The sequence below is a fragment of the Macaca thibetana genome, chromosome 18, assembly GCF_024542745.1.
Source record: "Macaca thibetana thibetana isolate TM-01 chromosome 18, ASM2454274v1, whole genome shotgun sequence".
Lineage (NCBI taxonomy): Eukaryota > Metazoa > Chordata > Mammalia > Primates > Cercopithecidae > Macaca > Macaca thibetana.
This window is the reverse complement of record NC_065595.1, coordinates 18569991-18590280: the sequence shown is the minus strand read 5'-3', so window position 1 is coordinate 18590280 and position 20290 is coordinate 18569991. Positions and strand designations below refer to the sequence as shown.

Below are 20290 nucleotides of genomic sequence, written 5' to 3'. Positions count from 1 at the left end.
ATCTTACCCAGGACCTAGTTAACTAATGGCTGAAATGATACAGACAACAGCAAAATATGAGTCATTCTCCCCTTGGAGAGCTCTGAAACTGTCAGGCACAGGTGCCCATAAATGTCCTTTTTTTGCATAAAGATGCATGTTGGTCCAGACTGAACATGAAAGGTAGAAGCAATAGACAAAGTGCCTTGCTTGAACACAAAGATCCATTTTTGTGATGGAACATTTGCTTGTTATACAACATCAATTACATAGCTTATATGACATTTTCCGGCAGGCTGTACCCCACAAATTCATAAACTCTAGTTTATTTACAGGAAACAACCTAGCCAGATCCGGTCCATCCTGCTAAAAGCATACCATAGTTTAGGGATCTCCAGCTAGTAAATACACTACCATTATTGTGTTTGCCAGAAGGTTGGTCATTAGCATGTTAAGAAAGGTTGTGGTACAAAGCTTTTCTTCTTAATAGTTGATACAAATTATAAGGACTGGAACCACTAAACTATAACCTTTCTCCTTTTCTAGTTTCCGATTAGCATTTGAGAACTCATTTGAATACAATTCCTTTTAAACAAATATATACAGGAGTTGATACTCAGGATGTCCCAAAATTATTGGGGTAATTCCAAGCATTACATAGCATAAACCATATTTAAATAGCTTAAAACTTCCCCAAGACTGTGGGCACCCTGCTTATTTCATTTTTTGAATGAGAAAATTGAAGCAATATTTGTTTTGTTCATTGGAGGAGGAGATGACTTTTGTTTTTGAACAAATAAAACCACGAATGCAGTCTTCCAGTAGCCGTTAACTCAGAAGTAGTAGAGCCATGCTTCATATGGTAGGCACTCAGTTGTCTCATGTGGTATGCTGTCATATGCTTATCCAAATGCAAATGATGTATATAATCCATGTTTCTGCAGATACTCCATTGATAGAAGCAGTGACTCTGGAAGATTTTTCTATGTTGACATTACAACAGGTGCCCTAATGACAGCAAGACCCCTAGACCGGGAAGAATTTTCTTGGCATAATATCACTGTCCTTGCTATGGAAATGAGTAAGTAGCACAATAAATTGGTCTCCATGCAGTGACAAAATGTAGGTGTTATAGAAAGTGGAAGTTTCTAGAACTTGTAACAAAATTATATCTTTTAAGGGAAGACATGTAAATCATGCTTTATGCAAGTAAGTAAATGCATTCAGTTCAAATACTTTTTTGAGGCTCTCTTGTATACTTAGTCCTGTGCTACAGATAAAAGCAAACAAAACATGGAAAAGCAGTGAAAGACAGCATTCTTATCCCAAGTAGCCATGAGGAAAAGGGAAGACTCCTGAGAAATCTAACAGGCTTTCAATCTTTAATATGATTGTGAATGTACAAAGAGTATAAAATATTACTGTATGAAAGGAAGCATTTATAACATATCACTCTTATTATGCAAACATATATCTATCCATGCCCACAAGAATTTGAGACATCTCACAATAAAAAGCAAATTGATTAACATAATAAACTTATAAATGGCATGGAAGATTAATAACAACTAGATTAATATATATTACATAAATAATAAAAATTAAGATTATATACCACTACATTCCTTTTTCTTCATACTGGTGATAGTAAAGCTTAGAGAAATGACAGTCCCTAACCTATTGGCTATATAATAAACAGCCATTCAGGAGGGCAGTTTGGCAATATGTATTGAGATTCTCCAAAATATTCACACTCTTTCAGGAATTCTACTGCTGGTCATCATATTAAGGAAATAATGACAGATATCAACAAAGATTTATATGTGAAAATTTCCACTGCCATGTTATTTTAAAATAGGGAGAAAATGGAAATTACTTACATGTCTAATAATAGGAGATTCAATACATTTTGGTACAACCTATAGTAAAATGACAATATAATACAGACATCAAGAGCCACGCTTTCAAAACATATTCAATGACAAAAGATAACCTTACCCTAAAATATTAATGTTCTGAATTCAATTTTTCTATTTTGCTTAACTATAACTTGTGTATCAGGGGAAGGTGTATAACTCCAATTTTGGACACCCACACTGTATAATGTCATATATCTAATAGATATCTCTGGTGGTAGGATTGTGGATCATATTCATGGATTCATCTATGCTTTTCTGGAATTTTCATTATTCCTTAGACAAACACCACTGTTATAATGAAGAAATAAATCTTAATTTTGCTAGCACATTCTGGTAACCAAGCAATAGAAGTATTTAGGGGGGAAACAGTAGAGCATAGACATGTTTGGGAAAGAGAGGAAGAAAAATATGATTCAGAAGAACAATGCATTTTGGGATTTAGTAAAGTTATTAACCAAGAATAATTTCTGTGTCTTGCAATTTCTGTTTTGGGGTGGTGACCAAAACAGAAAAAGACAGGAGGAGCACTACCAGATCTATGAAATTGTCTCTGCATGGCAGTGCCAAGCAAAAGACACAGATCACAAAGACACAGTTTCCCATGAGAGACTATGACCCCAGCCAAAGATACGGATTTGGTGTGTGTTTGATCCTATAATATCCTGTTAGTCCCTAAGCAGAAATAAATGTGCAGTGTTATCTTTATTCCAGCGAATAACTGGAAATAAACCTTTGGAAATGTAATTCAAAGAACTGATGATTCCACAGGAATAAAGCCAACCAGTGCCACACAGTATGCATCCGATTGGCAATGGACTCTTTTGAAGTCCAGAATATAGAACTGACCTGCCTTTAATTCCAGAACTTGAAGTCTGAGCCAAATGGGAGATTGAAAACCTCTTTTTAAGATTCGTTTTGTGACACTTGCTCCCTTTTTCTCACCCTTCCCTTCATACTGCTGATAGCAAACGGTCACCAACACACACCTTGTTCTGCGCAAACTTCTCATATCCGGCCACACTCTTAGTAGGCGACACACGGATCCTATGCTCTCGCTACCATTTCCATGTACTTTATCCACTTCTTTCAAACCCAGACTCACCAGGTAAATACCTACTTCTAGCAAAGACAATTATTGTTTTTTCTTTTTCTTTTGGCATTACTAATCTCTCAGATTTGGTATTCCTTGTGTTCCCTTTAGACAATCCCTCCCAGGTTGGAAGTGTTCCTGTCACAATCAAAGTCTTAGATGTGAATGACAATGCTCCGGAGTTCCCCAGATTCTACGAAGCTTTTGTCTGTGAGAACGCCAAGGCAGGACAGGTAAGGCAGCCTGTAGGTGGTGCACTCTGCTTAACCCCTAACATATAGAAACAATTGTTACAGATAACCAAATTCACCATCAAAGCGATTTTGACTCCAGAAACGAACAGTTCACAAAACAGAGTCCCCAATTTCCGTATATCAGTTTTCAACCATTTATTGGTAAGACAACTATTTGAGGCTAGGTGTGGTGGCTCATGCCTGTAATCCCAGCATTTCTGGAGGCCAACGCAGGAAGATAGCTTGAGCCAAGGAGTTTGAGACCAGCCTGGGCAACATCGTGAGACCCTGTCTCTAAAAAAATTAAAAAAACAAAAAGACAACGATTTGGAACCTACATTACCTTTTATGGCCTAAACAGCACTTTGAGGGTGGCTTGACATACAGGACAGCTGTATAAGGTATGTGTCCACCTGGAAACGGAATTATGTAGCACCAATGGCAGTAACACCTGCTCTGGGGCCTGGAAGTGAGGGACCAAGAAGACCAGGAAAAGGAGGAAGAAGCTGCTCTTTTCCCAAGTGTGGTACCAATTCCTCAAATATTCTGCAGTAGGACAAGTTTATTTTCTATATCTTTCTACCTCCCTTTCTTAACTTCTGGCAAGAAGTACCTTATTTAGGGACTGCCTGGCCTATCTCAGAATGCTGCCACCTAGAATGACCTACCCTCTCTCCTCCCTCAATTAAAACATCCATTTTCTTAGCGCTGCTCATGTCAGGTAAGTTTTGAGAGGAAAGTAATCCAAAAGGACAAAGATCTACTTATTTGAAATCTAGTTCCATAATCTTCAGATATATTCATATATTTTTTAAAGTATGCCCTTAAGCCTAACTGAATATTTAGTTGATCACATTCTAAGTGGTATAACTGAGAAACATCTGGAACTCCGTTTGGAGTGCCCATGTAGCAATGCATGTGTCAGGCTGTTGCCCGTCCTATAATTTGTCCATCTCCTCTATTCTGTTCCTGCTTTTGTAAAATGCTTTCCTCCCCTGCCTATGACCCAGCAACCCAACAGATCCCCTAACAGCCCTCATTTGCTCCCCTTCTCCACCTCAGAATATCCTGTGGTCCTGTGGATGCTGGTGCTAGATCAAATGGGCTGAAATGATTTTAACATGAAAGCCGGGGAAGTGCATATTGGTAAGGCAGGGGCTCATGCATTGGTAATTCAGGCCTCTGACTGTAATCTAACTTTGCCTTCATGTATTAGTCCATTTTCATGCTGCTGATAAAGACATACCCAAGCCTGGGTAATTTATGTTCCATGTGGCTGGGGAAGCCTCACAATCACGGTGGAAGGCAAAAGGCATGTCTTACATGGCAGCAGGCAAGACAAAGAGCCACGTGAAAAGGCAAACCCCTTATAGAACTATCAGACCTTGTGAGACTTACTCACTACCACAAACACAGTATGGGGGAAACTGCCCCCATGATTCAATTATCTCCCATCAGGTCCCTCCCACAACATGTGGGAATTATGGGAGCTACAATTCAAGATGAGATTTGGGTGGGGACACAGACAAACCATATCACTTCACTTCTCACACTCCCTCGTAGTAGTACCTCCAGCATCTTTTTGCACAGAGAGACTAGGTCTGCATAACCAAAACTTACGTTAGCTCCCTGAGCTCACCAAAGAGGGACTCAACACATCTTTACCATTTACTCAGCCAAAGCAAAAAGTGATTTACATCCCTCAGGGGAAGAAAGATGTTCCATCATGATTCTATCATTTATCTATCAATCCTTGAAATTTGGTGTAATGGTCGATAGCTCTCCTAAAAAAAAATTCTTCTCAACAAGTCTAGGATAATTCTCTTTTCACATCTAGTGAATTTCTAGTCTAGTAAGACCTGAAATATTATACAGCTAATAAAAGTTACGATGCAGAATTTACAGCACAAAAAATGATCCGTGTTATTATAAGAAGGAAGGTATACAAACTACACACACATGCTTACAGTCATGTAAACTTATGACTGCAAGTAAACAATGAGAGGGAAGATGCAAAAATAGTATAGTTACTGTGCCAAGGTAGTTGAGTTTAAGTGAGGAGGTTTGGGTCTTTATTTTAATAATTTTTGTTTTATGTCATAAAATTTATATATGTAATATAAACTTTTATGTTATAAAATTATATGAATATTTTGTTATGACAAAATAAGCTAATTTTAATCTATAATACAAAGAGGGTGATAAGCAGCAGAGTAAATTAAACCTCCTTCCCCCCAAAATAAAGCACCCTCTTTTAAAGGGCTTCAGAGTAGGTGAGGTTGCATTCTGACAAGTGAAGAACATTTTAACTACCTCTCCTGTTTCTGTAGTCAAACAAACATAGTCCCCATTTCTAAATGCATCTTTTAATAGTCTGTTATATACTGATCTGAAGTACAGATCCGCCACTTCAAGTTCAGTCTGTCCCACTGTCACCTTTAGGCCAAGATACTGAAAATCTTACCCTTTGATTTGGGCTCTGGGAAATGTTTTGAAGATTGTTCAAAAGCATGCGGCTCAGAGATATATCTGGTTTTAAAGAATCAGTCCTCCTTGTGTTTACTTGTTGGACACTGTCGTCGGCTTCATGTCTGACAAGTCCACATACATGCTTTCCTCTTGGTAAGCATCCTTGAAGGAAGCCCATAAAGAAATCAGATAACATACTTGGTGATGGCCAAGGGCAGAATGAAACCAGCTGAGCAGCATACTGCATGACAAGCGGGGCTGAGGAAGAAATCTGACCTGCCGGGAGAACAGAGAGCAGGAGAGCAGGACATGCACTCCCAATCCAGACTCAGCGATTTGTGTCTTCACTCACTCGTGCTTTGAAGCCCTGTAAGCAACCAGCTCTGTGCCTCGGGCCCCAATCTCAACAATATATTCACAATACGCAGGCCAGATATTCTGAAATGACTTTCCCAATGATGTTTATCAAGTTATGTAGAATCACCTATGTGTAACATGCCTCAAGAAATATGTTACCTCTATATGTGTTTGGCGCTACAAGCAAGCTGAAAAGTGCCGGCTCTGTCTCCAGGCAGGGACAGGACAAGAGGGTAATCCTAGAGTATGAGCAGCACTGATACGAGGATTGGCTGTGGGCAAGCTGATCTCCATTACTCTCCTGACCCTTACCTTCCTGGCAACTCCATTCCCCCTACTTTCAGGTTCAACAGTTGGGGTCTCCAGGAGGCACACCCTGAGATGGAGTTCCAGGATAAGGTGTTTATTAAGGAGGGCCCTTAGGGCCAGCAGCTGCGTGAGGGAAGCAAAGGAAGCAGGACTGGGCAAAAGAAGTCCAGCTGCCATGCGGACTCACTAACTGCCTCAGCTGACTTCTCAGAGAGTTCCAGAACTAGAGTTTCCCCAAGTTGAGATGGGATAGCCAGACCTGTATACTACCACATTAATTAGTCACTGGATGTCTGTCGCCCTGGAAGGATGTGCTGACCATGGGCATCTTAGTCAGTTTGTACTGCTATAAAGGATTACCTGAGGCTGGGTAATTTATAAAGAAAAAAGGTTAATTTGGCTCATGGTTCTGCAGGCTGTACAAGAAGCATGGTGCCAGCATGTGCACCTAAGGAGGGCCTCAAGCTGCTTCCACACTTGGAGGAAGGGGGAAGGAAGCTGACATGTGCAGATCACATGGTGAGAGGAAGCAAGGCAGGAGGGGAAGGTGCCAGGCTCTTTTTAACAACCAGCTATCACAGGAACAAATAGAGTAAGAACTCAACTCATTACGAGGAAGACGGCACCAAGACGATGACTCCAGCACCTCCCACCAGGCCCCACCTCCAACAATGGGGATCAGATTTCAACATGAGATTCAGTGGGGTCAAATATCCAAACCATAGGAGTGGGTAGGTGGCTGTCTGCAATCGGCAATCCCCAAAGGGACTGGTAGGTGATAACTAAGGGAAAAGTCCTTCATTGAAGGAGGATCTGAGCAACACTGTCCAAAAGGCCCCCTGATGGGAGTTCCCCCAACTACCACCCCCAGTCATTTAATCTTCAGCATATTGTGAGGGTAGCTTTACCTCCTCTAATTTACAGATGAAGAAACACAAACTAAGCAAGCCCACCTGGGCCCTCAAACTGACCTTTGACGTCCTGGTTTGCTATGGTGGTAGAAGCATTGCTGGCTTTTAAACAGCAGGAGTGGCAAGTCTACAGGGCTGGGCCCAAGATGGGTAGGAGTAGTCTGTGCTGTTGCGTGGTAGGAGAGGAAACACATATGAAGGAGGCTGCCGTTCAATGCCTCTTCTGTATCCCCCTCAGCCTGCCAGCTCCCATTTCAGTAGTCTGTTTCACACAGATTTCTTTAACAGCTTTTAGATCATGGTCTCCATAGACTTCATGCAACTTACTCCTTTGAAAAACATTATGGAAAAGGCAAAACTTGGCCAGTGAATCCAACAGGAAGCCACCTGACCTCCTGCTCTCCCCACCCCCAAGTTCTGCTTCTGACTCCTGTCTATTCTGCATTTCCACTCTGGGGATCCTGTGCTATCTTTGCTAGCTCTCCCTCCTGCCAACAAAATGTGACTCCCTGTGACCCATTCCCTCAGGTCTGTTTTCTGTTAACCCGACATGGCCAATGCCAACGTGTCACTCACTTCTCTTCAGGTCATGGTCATTCTTAAACAGGGGCTTCTCAAAGACAGCAATTTAGCCCTGAAATATTGGGTCAGTGATGAGGTTAAGTAGACGAGGTGAGAAGAAAATATGGGGTCAAGCAGGACTTTGCGGCACCCGAGCCCTTTGACTCAAAGTCTCTTACTTTTTAGACTGCCTAGAAACGGCTGCCCATGGTGGAAGAATATATGTTATATTGATGTCTAACATCTGAAGTATTTAGGTAACATTTATCCTATGCCTACTAACATACTCAAGCCCAACCCTAAAGCAAAATCAAATCCTGAGGTGTGTGATGGCATAGAGACTGTGCAGGGAAGTTTCACATGGAATGGGAGAGTTCCCTTACCCCCGTTGCAGGACAGGAGTGTGCCCTGCTGCTCAAACCCCTAGGGGGAGCATGTAGACGGGCAGATGCAGAAGCCATGGGGAGCGCTTTGGGCTCTAGCCCCACAGCAGCGTCTAGGACTCCTGAAGCCCAAGTGGGCGTGTGTTACAGTGTGCTCTCTCTCAGCTATGCCTTCTGCAGATGGCCTGTATTAGCTCAACAGACCCTGTGCCCTATCACAAGGACAGAGGGCCAATGTGACAGCCTGAGTTCTTGCCCAGTGAACGGGAAGAATCAGATCACACATGGGCTGGAAGGTTGAGTGCAACATTTATTGAGTGGTGAAGGTGACTCTTAGTGAGATGGATGGGAAGCCGGAAGCGGGGGATGGAGTGAGAAGGTGTTCTTCCCCTGGACTCAGGCTGCCCAGTGGCCAGACTCTTCTCCGACTGTCCTGGGCTGAACTCCCCTTGTCATCCACATCATTCCACCATCGCTAGTCTGCCAGCGTCTGCTGGTGTGCTCCTCTTCTCCTCTCAACACCCAGCTGCTTGTATCTGTGGCTGCTAAGGTCTCGGGTTTTCAAGGGTACAGAATGGGGGGAGTGGCAGGCCAGAGCGGTCTTGGAAAATGCAACATTTGGGCCCAAAAACAGGAGTTCCTATTCTCACTTAGGTCCATGGAGCCCTTGCCAGGGACCCTGCCCTTCTCTACCCAGCATTTCCCTGCCCCCTCCCATATCAATGATATTCTTCCATTAGGTAAAACAACCCACCATCGCATTTCCAGGTTTGGGATTTAACTGGGCCCTGGTGCTTTTTCCTTTGGCTCCAGCTCACCTGATTTCATGTCCCTCCCTCAGCTGATCCAGACAGTGAGTGCAGTGGACCAAGATGACCCACGCAATGGTCAGCATTTCTACTACAGCTTGGCTCCTGAGGCTGCTAACAACCCCAACTTTACCATAAGGGACAACCAAGGTAATCAGGTGGATGGCTGGCTATCTATGCTTTTCTACAGCATAGACCAGCTACTTTGGGTTATGGTCTTATGCAAATAGTGTCAAAGCCTACCTGCTCTTTATCAGCAATCCTCAAGCAATTCTCCCATCTCAGCCTCCCAAAGTGCTAGGATTACAGGCATGAGCCACTACACCCAGCTTCACAGAGTCTTTTAAAGTTTTGTTTCAGAACAACAAACTCGGAGAACCCTTTGCCAACTCTAAAACTCCTTCAGTCAGTAAGTCGACAGATGTTTACTGAGTACCTGTCCTGTGCCAGAAACACTGCAAAGCACAGAGGCGAAATTCTTCATTTCCACTGGTAGCAGCCCTGTTCATATGTTCTGTAACAATGGGAAAAATCTGAGAAAGACAGAAAGTGACCTAGATTTAAAAAAAAGAAAGAAAGAAAAAAAAAAAAAAAAAAAAAAAAACCCTGGGGGAACATTTCTAGGCAGAGATCAAAGCAGGAAACAGTAAAAAGCTCTCCAAACAAAAAGGAGACAAAGGATAAGTAATAGAGATAAGAAAGGGCAAATACAGGACCATAAACACAGTTTTGGCACTGAAACAGCTTTATCATTTTAGGATGATTTAGAGACACACTTTCAGGTAGGGTTCCCTATCCAGAAACTGCTCCCCGCTATAGCTTTGATGGAACAGAATTCTAGGCCCCTCTTTTCCAACGAGCATTCACAACAGCTAAGGCGCTCACAGACCCAGCACACTCTTCTTTGGGAACAGATGGGAAAAGGAAGGATTTCTGTTCTCTAGCCAGATGATTTGCTTCAAAAGAAAAGAAAAGGTCAGGGCAATGGAAAAAATAAGTTAAACTGTCAAATGAACCTCATCTGTTGCTAACTCTACTGCCAGCTAGCCATCTGACCCTGGGAAGGTTATCACTTCTCCAGACTGCAACAGCCTCATTTTCATTCCAATTCTAAACTATTTATTGCCACTTTGTAAAAATCTAAGCAAAGGGTAACAAAAACTCATGATCAGGTTAGGCACACCTGGTTTTAGTTTCAAATATCAATTATTTGAGATTAAAAGTATTACTTCAACCCCATATGACAGTTTTCTGCTGTAAAACTTGAGAATCTCAAACCTAATTTCTTCTAAATGGGAAAGCATTCTTCTAAGTCATCCCTTCAACCTCCTACATGTCATCATAAAACTACTATAATAATTCTGGAAGGAATGGCAATATGAATTATAAAGACAGAAATACTTCGATTAAATATCCTGAAGTTTTTATTGGGTCAAAATTTTGAACTATTCATTTATCTGCTTCATAGGGAAAGTATTCCAGCAAAAAGTGGTTTCAGCCTAGGACTGGCTTTAAAAAGGCAACCCTGGGGGGAAAGAATAACACATTGTAACACATTATATTTTTTCTTCAACTGTTCAGCCAAGCTGTCATTCTAATGAGTGAAACAAAATGCAGCAAAATGCTGCAAATTTCTTGAAGATGACTTTGGGCACCAATTTATGGAACCAATTCCTTAAAAAGATGGGCCACCGGCACTGGATGACTATAATAAGATGTGACTCATCTCTTGGAAGGTTTCCCAAAACAGAAGTCAGCACATCTTCAACAGAAAGCATGAACTCTTAATCTCCAAATGACAATTTATACCACAAGTATCCTTTACTGAGGCTCATTTTAAAACTGACCAAGTCTAGGCACGGTGGCTCATGCCTGTTACTCCAACACTTTGGGAGGCTAAGGCAGGAGAACTGCTTGATACCAAGAGTTCAAGACCAGCCTGGGCAACACAGCAAGACCCTATCTCTGCAAAACATTTTTTAAAAATTAGCCAGGGATGGTGGCACACACCTGTAGTCCCAGCTACTTGGGAGGCTAAGGTGGGAGGATCACTTGAGGCCAGGAGTTCAAGGCTGCAGTGAGCTATGATCAGACCACTGTACACCAGCTTGGGTGACAGAGTAAGATACTGTCTCTAAAAAAACCCAACACAGCAAAAACTGACTAATATAGGGCAGATCTACTGTCAACTACCTCTGTTCCCGTGCCTGAAACATAAAGTCCTTTTATGAACACAACAGGGCACTATCTCCAGTAAAGCCTTTTTTCACTTTTCAGCTCCAAAACATTATGAAAAGAATTACGTATATATAGTACTTTACAGTTTCAAAAGTATTTTCCCATAACTTATTTGATATTTACAATAATTCTGTGAAACTTTAAGGAAGTTATTAATCCTTCTGATTCTTACTATCCCATCTGATAGATGAGGAAAGTAAGCAAATGGCCCAAGACCAGAGAATCAATAAGCATTAAAATTGGGGCCAGAAATCGGGTCCTGTTTTACCATGCCCACCCACCACACCCCACCCCCACACCCCACCCCCACACACAGTGTTCTCTGTCACCTTAGGAAAGAATGCTTTTCCAAATAAGTTACTAAAGGCCTAATTATCACATTCAACAAAAATTTTCCAAGTGGCTACTATATGCCAGGCCCCTTCTAGCACTGGATTCAGCAATGTGATGCTCTGATATTTTTCTTTAATCTTAAATAACTCTTAGATCAAGAAACATATATGTCATAGATATAATACTTATATGAATTTCAGCTCTAGTCAGACTTTCTAAAAGTCTTATGACCTCACCTGGACTAAACCAAAAAAATAAAAGTTCTGATTAGAGAAAAACCTGCTTTCTGAAAAAACAAACAATTAAAACTACAAAGTGGAATTGACACTACTTAGCTATTAAGTCTGGAAAACAGAAAGGTTCATGGGTTGTGTGGTAGGTGGAAATATGAATATAATCCTCAGGTTGGCATCCCTTCTCCATTGAGAAGAAAATAAGAAGTAGCCTGTATCAAAGCAGGAAGAGATTATGCTTATCTGAATTTTTTTTGACAGTTAACATTACTAAATAAGCAGTTATATAGCATAATCGAAGGTGTGCATGTTTTGGAGATAGAGAGACGAGAGTTCAAATCCCAGCTCTGCTACTAACTAGGTTAGTGGCTTCAAACAAACTATAAACTCACTCTAGGCCTTACTTCTATTTCTGAAAAGGAGTGAGATTATTACTATCTCCAAATTGTGAAGATTCAGTGAGATACTGCACACAAAGTGCAGGTACATGGCACATGAGCCTTTAGTAACAATAGCCGTTAGCATCAAAAGCAGGTGGAAAAGGGAAAGTTAATTAAGGGGTAATGTGTCACTCAGAATAGCCCAAGTTATGCTACAGGAACAACTACCACGAAAATCTCAGTGGCTTAGCACAACTACAGTTAATTTCTTGCTCACATTCAGCCTACTGTGGGTCTGAGCTCAGTGTCCCAGGCTGCCCTACTCTGCATCTCACACCTTGTGGTTCTTTCTCAGTAACTACAGCAAGGAAAAAGCATGGAGACTCATACATCAGCTCATACAGACTTCTGCCTAGAAGTAACACAAATCACTATTGCTCATCAACTAAAGCAAATCACACAGACATATCCACATTTAAGAGGACAGAAAAGTATAATCCTTTATTATGTCCAAAAAGAGAAGAAGAACCAGAAATATTGATGATCACTAATAATGTTTTCTTAGGTCAGGCTCTCAGAATTTTTTGTGATGTTCTCGACTCTTTCCTATGAAATATGAAACACATCCATGGGACCTCTGTGTTGGTGGTATTAGCTTTAAGAATCACTTCTTCTGTAATCCCAGCACTTTGGGAGGCCGAGACGGGCGGATCACGAGGTCAGGAGATTAAGACCATCCTGGCTAACACGGTGAAACCCTGTCTCTACTAAAAAATACAAAAAACTAGCCGGGTAAGGTGGTGGGCGTCTGTAGTCCCAGCTACTCAGGAGGCTGAGGCAGGAGAATGGCGTAAATCCAGGAGGCGGAGCTTGCAGTGAGCCGAGATCCAGCCACTGCACTCCAGCCCGGGCGACAGAGCGAGACTCCGTCTCAAAAAAAAAAGAATCACTTCTTGTATGTCCTACCACATCTCTCAAATTTTTCCTCTGCTGAAAATAAACTGAGCTTTGCAAAAGTATTTCTACTTCAGAATTCAAACCTACTCCAGGAAACCTGAGAATGCAGATTTTAAAAATGAACACTCCCACAACACAGTATGTGAATATAAATGTAAACACACACATGTACACATCCCAACTTTGTAGAAAATATCTAATAATTTGACTAATCCCCTTTAAAACTGGAGGAAAGATTTCTAGTATTGATCAGGAACAAATTTTCAACAAGTTCATATTAACTGCTTAAAGTTAGACCACCAACTCAGGAGAAATAACAAGGTGTGTCATATGATTAGGAGATTTCAAATAAGCTTCTACTAAATAAGCAGGTTCTTTAGGAAGCACAGGGGTTGGTGACTGCATTTCAGAGGCATAAAAGAAAATAGTAAAAGACATGAATTCCAGTCAAAGTGGCAAAAATAAGCAATCTGCCACAGCCACATGGGCTCCTCAGCATTCTTTTGCTGGAGGCACAAAGCAGCACTGGGGCCTTGGCAAGCTGCTGAGCAGGAACAAACAGGGACCACAAGTCACCAGTGATTGTTCTTTTCTGTCAAGCTTTCCCAGGGACATTTTTGTTAGATCTGAAGCCTGACAGTTTGCCTTGGGCACTTTATGTCACAAAGGATAAGACAGACTCAAAAAAAGGCTTTCTCTTCCAAGCCTCAGGGTTTTACCTAAAAGTAAGCCAAAAGCCTGGTTTCTGAATCCAAATGCTGATCCAGGCAAACCCGTCCATGGCTGACCACTACCAGGGAATATCTGACTACCCTCTTTCCTTCTTACTCCCTGCCCCTGCCCCCTTGCTTTCCTCAATCCAAGAAATTAATTCATCTTCCCTTTTCCAATCCTGGAACCCCTCCTTCTTTCAGATAACACAGCACGGATTCTAACCAGGAGGTCTGGTTTCCGGCAGCAGGAGCAGAGTGTCTTTTACCTGCCTATCCTGATAGCAGACAGCGGGCAGCCCGTGCTGAGCAGCACAGGCACACTGACCATCCAAGTGTGCAGCTGTGATGACAATGGCCACGTCATGTCCTGCAGCCCAGAGGCCTACATGCTCCCAGTCAGTTTGAGCCGGGGTGCCCTCATTGCCATCCTGGCCTGCATCTTCGTCCTCTTAGGTGAGTAAGGGGCTGCTTTCCCTTCTGTGGAGTCCTGCCAGTGCTCACTCAGACATCCATTCATTACCTTCCTGACACAGCTATTTAGAACTGATCCTCCACACCTTGCTTACTCAAAAGGTGGTAGAGTGAGGCTGCAAAAATACAGTAAAGAAACTGAGGACAGTCCCTTCTTCAAGGTGTCTGTGGTAAGATCAAAGCACATATACTTACGAAGTATCTACTATGAGCTGGGGCACCATACAAGGTGCTAGGATTAATAAAACAGACACATCCTGGCCTTCCTGAGTTTACTTCAGAACAAAGCAAGCTCGTTTTGACATCATAGAATCAAAATTACAATTTAGACAGGATTTGATGATCACCTCTTCTAACCCCTTCATTTAAGTAATAGCTAAGTCACAAAGGGGTAAGTGACAGGCTCAAAACCAAAGTCAGAGGCAGAGCCAGGGCTGAAATGCAGGCAGGTCATACACACTGGGCACCCCTGTGGCTCAACAGCACTGCCTTTCTCCTAAACGCTCATCCCGATTCTGGAGGTGGTATTACAGGGAAGGGAAGAGGGATAAGGTATCCTGGTTGGACAAGTGACAAGGATAGATGCCATTTCAAACAGGGTAGTCAGGGAATCCCTCACTGATAAGACCTTTGAGCAGAAAGCTAAAGGAAGTGATGGTGTGAACCACACATATTTCTGGAGAATAAGCTGTTTGGGGTGATTAGTACCCCTCCCAGGCACCATGGCCATCTAACCAGGAACGGCAACTAAACAGGGTCAGTTTTCCTCTACTGATGAAATAAGGGCATTACAGGCCAGTAGTGGGAGAGCACTACTGGGGTTAAGGAACCCTTCCTTCCTCCTCTCAAGTCATACTGCAAGGCGGCTCCCCAACTCCCTGGTATGTAAGGCCATCCTTGCAATTGTTTTCTAATTCCACACTCAAAAACAGAGAAACAAAAACACTTAAACCAACTCTTGCAAAAAAGAAAATATCTGTACGTATATCCTTGCTCTTCTTATTGAACCAATCTATAGCAAATATATCTTGCTTAGAGAAAAACAGATTTAGTAGATACTAGTATTATTCAATATAAAAGAAATCTGAGTTTTCTGAGAGAAAAAGCCCTGAGGATTGAAATTAGAATAGAGGTACAGATATTCACATACACCCTTGATCCCAAGTTCACTTCTATACCAAGAGACAGATCAAAGAAGTTCCTGTGAAAAATGTCGGCACTTGATTTTCTAGGTAGGTCTGTGGAATGTGCTTCTTAAAATACATAGGAAAATACAACATGTGGTTTAATTTTGTTTTTTTGGTTCAGCCCTATGCAAAGAGAGAAAGAGTATAAATAAGTAACCTTTCTAAGTTCTTGGATCCCTGCGTCAGACAAAATTGTTACGGTTTCTGGACCCTGACTGCATTGACAAGTAAAACCTCCCTGCAATTCCTTGAGTTTCCATAAGGTGGCATTGGGGGTCCTTGAGTGCAGAACTGGACAACCTGTAAGAGGCCTTTGAAGAAACTTGTTCCTGGGAGAAATTTCCAGACTGGCTGTCCTCACTTCTATCTTTGGAAAATGTCGAAGTTAAAAGTTCACTCTGGCCCACAAAAAGCCATCATTACAGAAATACTGATTTAAAGAGACTGGCTTGGAGAGGCTCTCAAGTTAAAAATGGTGTGCAAGGGACAATTTACTTTATCCCTCCCCACCCATGATGATGTCTTGTCTTTTGAACTGTACAGAAAAAGTAAACTGTTTTCAGGAGCTAAATTGAGCAGAGCTGTCATAAAATCCTCACAGTTTTAAGTACTCTTACTTCTAAGAGTACGCATCCCACATTAAGAATAATTCATGAAACTTTAAGATTTGAGTTGCATTTGTCAACAAAATACTACATTTTATGGACAACTAAATTAATTCTGACTTCGTGGGGTTTTTATTTCATGTCTCACATATTTATGTAGTTCCTAGAAAATCTCATAAGCTCTATGCACCATGCCTACAGTACCCAAAGAATAAACCATCCCTAGAACTAATTCTCTTCGGTCAGAGAAGCCTTTCAGCTAAATAAGACCATTTTCCTCAAAATCTGATTTTCAGGGCATTATATAATATTTGTTATTTAAATTAGATTACCCAAAAAAAAAGAAAAAGAAAAGACATGTAGCAATCTTTATTTTTCAAGAAACGGACTAGTTCTATACAAACGGCCCACTTCTCCATGACCATCAGAATTCTCTCCAGCAAGGTACTCAAAAGACTTCCAATTTTGCTTCCTAGCATTTTCCGAAATACCACCCCTACCACTTCAAGGTCACCTCTGTGAAGCCCTTCTCAGTCTCCCAAGTAAAATTCACTGGCCCTGCCTCTGTACTCTCCTGGTGACACTTGTGGCTCTAATAGCCCTTATCACTGTCTGACTTGCATTAATTATCAGCATCCATAATCTCCTTAGATTACAAGCTCGCAAGAGCAGAATCCATGTCACACTCAATATTGTTTCCCCATTGCTTAGCATAGAGCCTTAAAAATATGTGGCTTTAATAACTTTACTGAAACACAGCATGCTCACTTCGAACCTCAGGTCTCCAACTTGCATCAATCCAAATCACACTCCAACCTTTCATGCTCGATTCAAGCCCTCACTTCCTTAAAGTCCTATTAGTCTCTTTTTCTCTAGGAATCCCACCATCCTTTTAGTCCACGCCTCGTATTTTTGCACACAGAGAAAATATACACAAGCATATCATCGTTTCCTGTGTATGTTTTGTCACCAAAGCTATCCGGGAAAATATTACATATTAATGTCATTAATCGCAATTTATAAAAAAGCACATCTACATTCAAAAAAATTTTTAAATCACTGTTGTGAGTTTTATTAGTCTGTAATCCTTTACTGCATGTACGAATGTACTCCACTTTTTCCCCTTGGATGAACTGGGGTCTTATTCTGCAGTGCTGTCAAACGGTCACTGTTCACTAGCTGTAACAAAGTACACCAGAAAAAAAAAAAATCAATAGCAGTTCTACAGCTAAAACCTCAACACTCTTCCTGGAAAACGTTTTCAGTCAGAGAGATAAATAGCTCAATGGGATTATCTCTCTCTCTCCTTTAAACCCCGGCGAACACATTCTAGGCGGGGGGGAAATGCATTTGCTGGGATAAAATTTTATCCAAACCTGCAAGGGCACATCTAACAGTGTGGTGTTTCTTTAATAACATGATGAATTATATAAAATGCCACTGCTCATTCTCTCCCTTCCATAAACACCCTTGGGTCCAGAAAGCCACAACCGCCTAATGAAAGGCTTCTCTGAAGAACCTGAGTTTACTGGACCCCAGGGATCACTTACGTTCTGTTGTTTTTTAGAGGTATAAAAAGACTACAACTTTGGCGCATACTTAGTATTTGTATCTCTACGCATATTAAGATATGATTATATACAGAGTAGAATCCTATTAAGATGTTAATATAAGGAAGCAGCATTCCCCCTACATAAGACTTCCACATTCCACATTATAAGAAGAGAAAAGTATATTTACCATCATATAAACAGAGCACATGATCTAGTCCTTAGAGTATGTTGGTCCATAACAGGCCTTTGTGCTTTGTTAATTGGATTTTAAATCGGGTGTTAGGTGTAGAGACACACACAATTTCAAAACAGCACGCCGCTGTTAAGAGACTATATGCAATTTTTTCTAATTAAACCATTTAAAGAAATACAGGGCTTCACTGTCCACAACCTGACTTACAGAAAGAGAACAAGGTGGACTTAAATTAGAATTCCCCGAAGTTTCAGATATCCAAAAGCTATCTGAGCTCTCTCCACTCGGTAGCTCTTCCCCTAACCGTGGTCAATCAAGACTATTTCTACTCACCGCGCACACAGCCACATCTCCTCGGTAAACAGACTCTCCTTTTTCTTCCTCGCAGTGCTGGTGTTGCTCATTTTGTCCATGAGGCGGCACCGGAAACAACCATACATCATCGACGACGAGGAAAACATCCACGAGAACATCGTCCGCTATGACGACGAGGGCGGCGGCGAGGAGGACACCGAGGCCTTCGACATCGCGGCCATGTGGAACCCCCGGGAGGCGCAGGCGGGGACCGCCCCCAAGACGCGGCAGGACATGCTGCCCGAGATCGAGAGCCTCTCCCGCTACGTGCCTCAGACGTGCGCAGTGAACAGCACTGTCCACAGCTACGTGCTGGCCAAGCTCTACGAGGCCGACATGGACCTGTGGGCGCCGCCCTTCGACTCCCTTCAGACGTACATGTTCGAGGGCGAAGGCTCTGTGGCGGGGTCGCTGAGCTCCCTGCAGTCGGCCACGTCGGACTCGGAACAGAACTTCGACTTCCTGACGGACTGGGGGCCGCGCTTCCGGAAGCTGGCCGAGCTCTACGGGGCGTCGGAGGGACCCGCGCCGCTGTGGTGACGGAAGCGAGGAGGCAGGCGCGCGTCCAAATCCAGACGTTCTCCGCAGGTGCTTCGCGGACAAGGTGCAGCCGACCACACGAGCAATACTGTGCTGGAGAGTGAGAATGGGGGAGAGAGGGCGAACAGAGCTCTCTCTGGATCAGCTTTACTTGGGTAGATTAAGTTAAATAAGCAAAAGGAAACCCAGGAAGTAGAGGGCAGAATCTTCAATTACCTTTTTTTCTTTTCTTTTTGATTTTTCTGACACTGTGCGAAGGCCTGGAGTCCAACGTGTTATGACAAGGGTGACTTTGCCATTCGCTAAGGCGTTTGTCGCTTTTCCACCACAGAAAGGCTCTGGCCTTGGATACAGAGATGCCAGTTGAAAGCAGAAAGTTCTACTCTCATATCTGTTTTTTATCTTATTCTCCATTTAAGAGTTTTGCTGGCTCATCAAACCACAGATACCAACCCACAAGAAAGAACAGAAAACTTGTTACTCAGTAAAATTAACCTACTTGTTCTGGGATGGATGGAATTTATCGTAACCCTTTTGAGACAAGGTTAAAACTGAATCAGCCTTGCATGGGGGTGGATGGGTGGGAGGGTGGGTGAAGGAAGAGACATTGACTTTATGCTCAAGTTTAGTGGCTGAACCAAGAGATGTTGGCATTACAGCTCATCCAACGCCATCAAGTTAGAGTGCTCGCGTCTCCTCTCAGCTCTTTAACTGTGCCCCTGCAAAATTGTTCGGAATGAAACCAGAAAAACCTGCCTCTTTTGCACTGTAGATGTCTCTTCCATGTGCCAAATGTGGAGATTAGATGCTACAAATGAAAGCCAAATAAAAAGAAGTATCTGATAAAAGCATGGGTTAGAGGGCTTTCCTAATCTGTGTGAGGTCAATCCAAGGGATGTTTACATACTGTAGATAACCTACTTGAACAAAAATCAGTATTATAGAGAATAAATGGATGTAAGAAAATTACATGTACAAGTTTTGTATATTTGTTAATAATTTTGGTAATAAATATGATGTACTGCATCTCAGTACCTTAGCACTTCTTTTAATAAAAGTTAAATAGAAGGAAAAGTCTATTGCGAATTTGTTTAATTGCTGAACAGGTAGAAGATGGCTTTGTAATCCGCATCTACCTCAGGCTCCCAGGGTTGGGGCTAATTTGTAAGGCAAAAGCAGTGGCAAAGAAGTGTGAGGCTGCATTCTATTTCAGTCGCTAACCATATGAACATTATGGTTGAAACTGTTAAGCTTTTAATGAACACCCTCCATTTCTTCATCCCTGAAGAGAGCAAAGGGTGGTTTGGTAAGATCAATGATACAATGGTGAATTTAGCACATATTTTTCATTTTGCAAAAGGGTATTACCCATAGCCGCCAATGAGGCAGGCTGCTGTGCTACTTACATCTCTATTTCATTGGCAAATTGAGCTCACAGATGGTTGCAACCATATTTTATTCATCTTTCCTTTTGCTACAGTAGCTAGCATACTCTTCTGCATACAGTAGGTGC

The 20290-nt window shown here is 42.1% G+C and overlaps 1 protein-coding gene across 2 annotated transcripts in view; it reads left to right on the top strand.

Moving 5' to 3' along the window:
• Positions 1-19845, top strand: part of CDH20 (cadherin 20) — a 224947-nt gene extending 205102 nt beyond the window's left edge. For both annotated transcript variants that reach the window (XM_050767909.1, XM_050767910.1), the window contains 5 exons: positions 924-1060; positions 3100-3221; positions 9053-9170; positions 14076-14327; positions 18272-19845. In XM_050767909.1, coding sequence (XP_050623866.1) covers positions 924-1060; positions 3100-3221; positions 9053-9170; positions 14076-14327; positions 18272-18777 — 1135 coding nt within the window. In that variant the 3' untranslated portion in view covers positions 18778-19845. The remainder of the gene's footprint in view (positions 1-923; positions 1061-3099; positions 3222-9052; positions 9171-14075; positions 14328-18271) is intronic.
• The last annotated feature ends 445 nt before the right edge of the window (positions 19846-20290 follow it).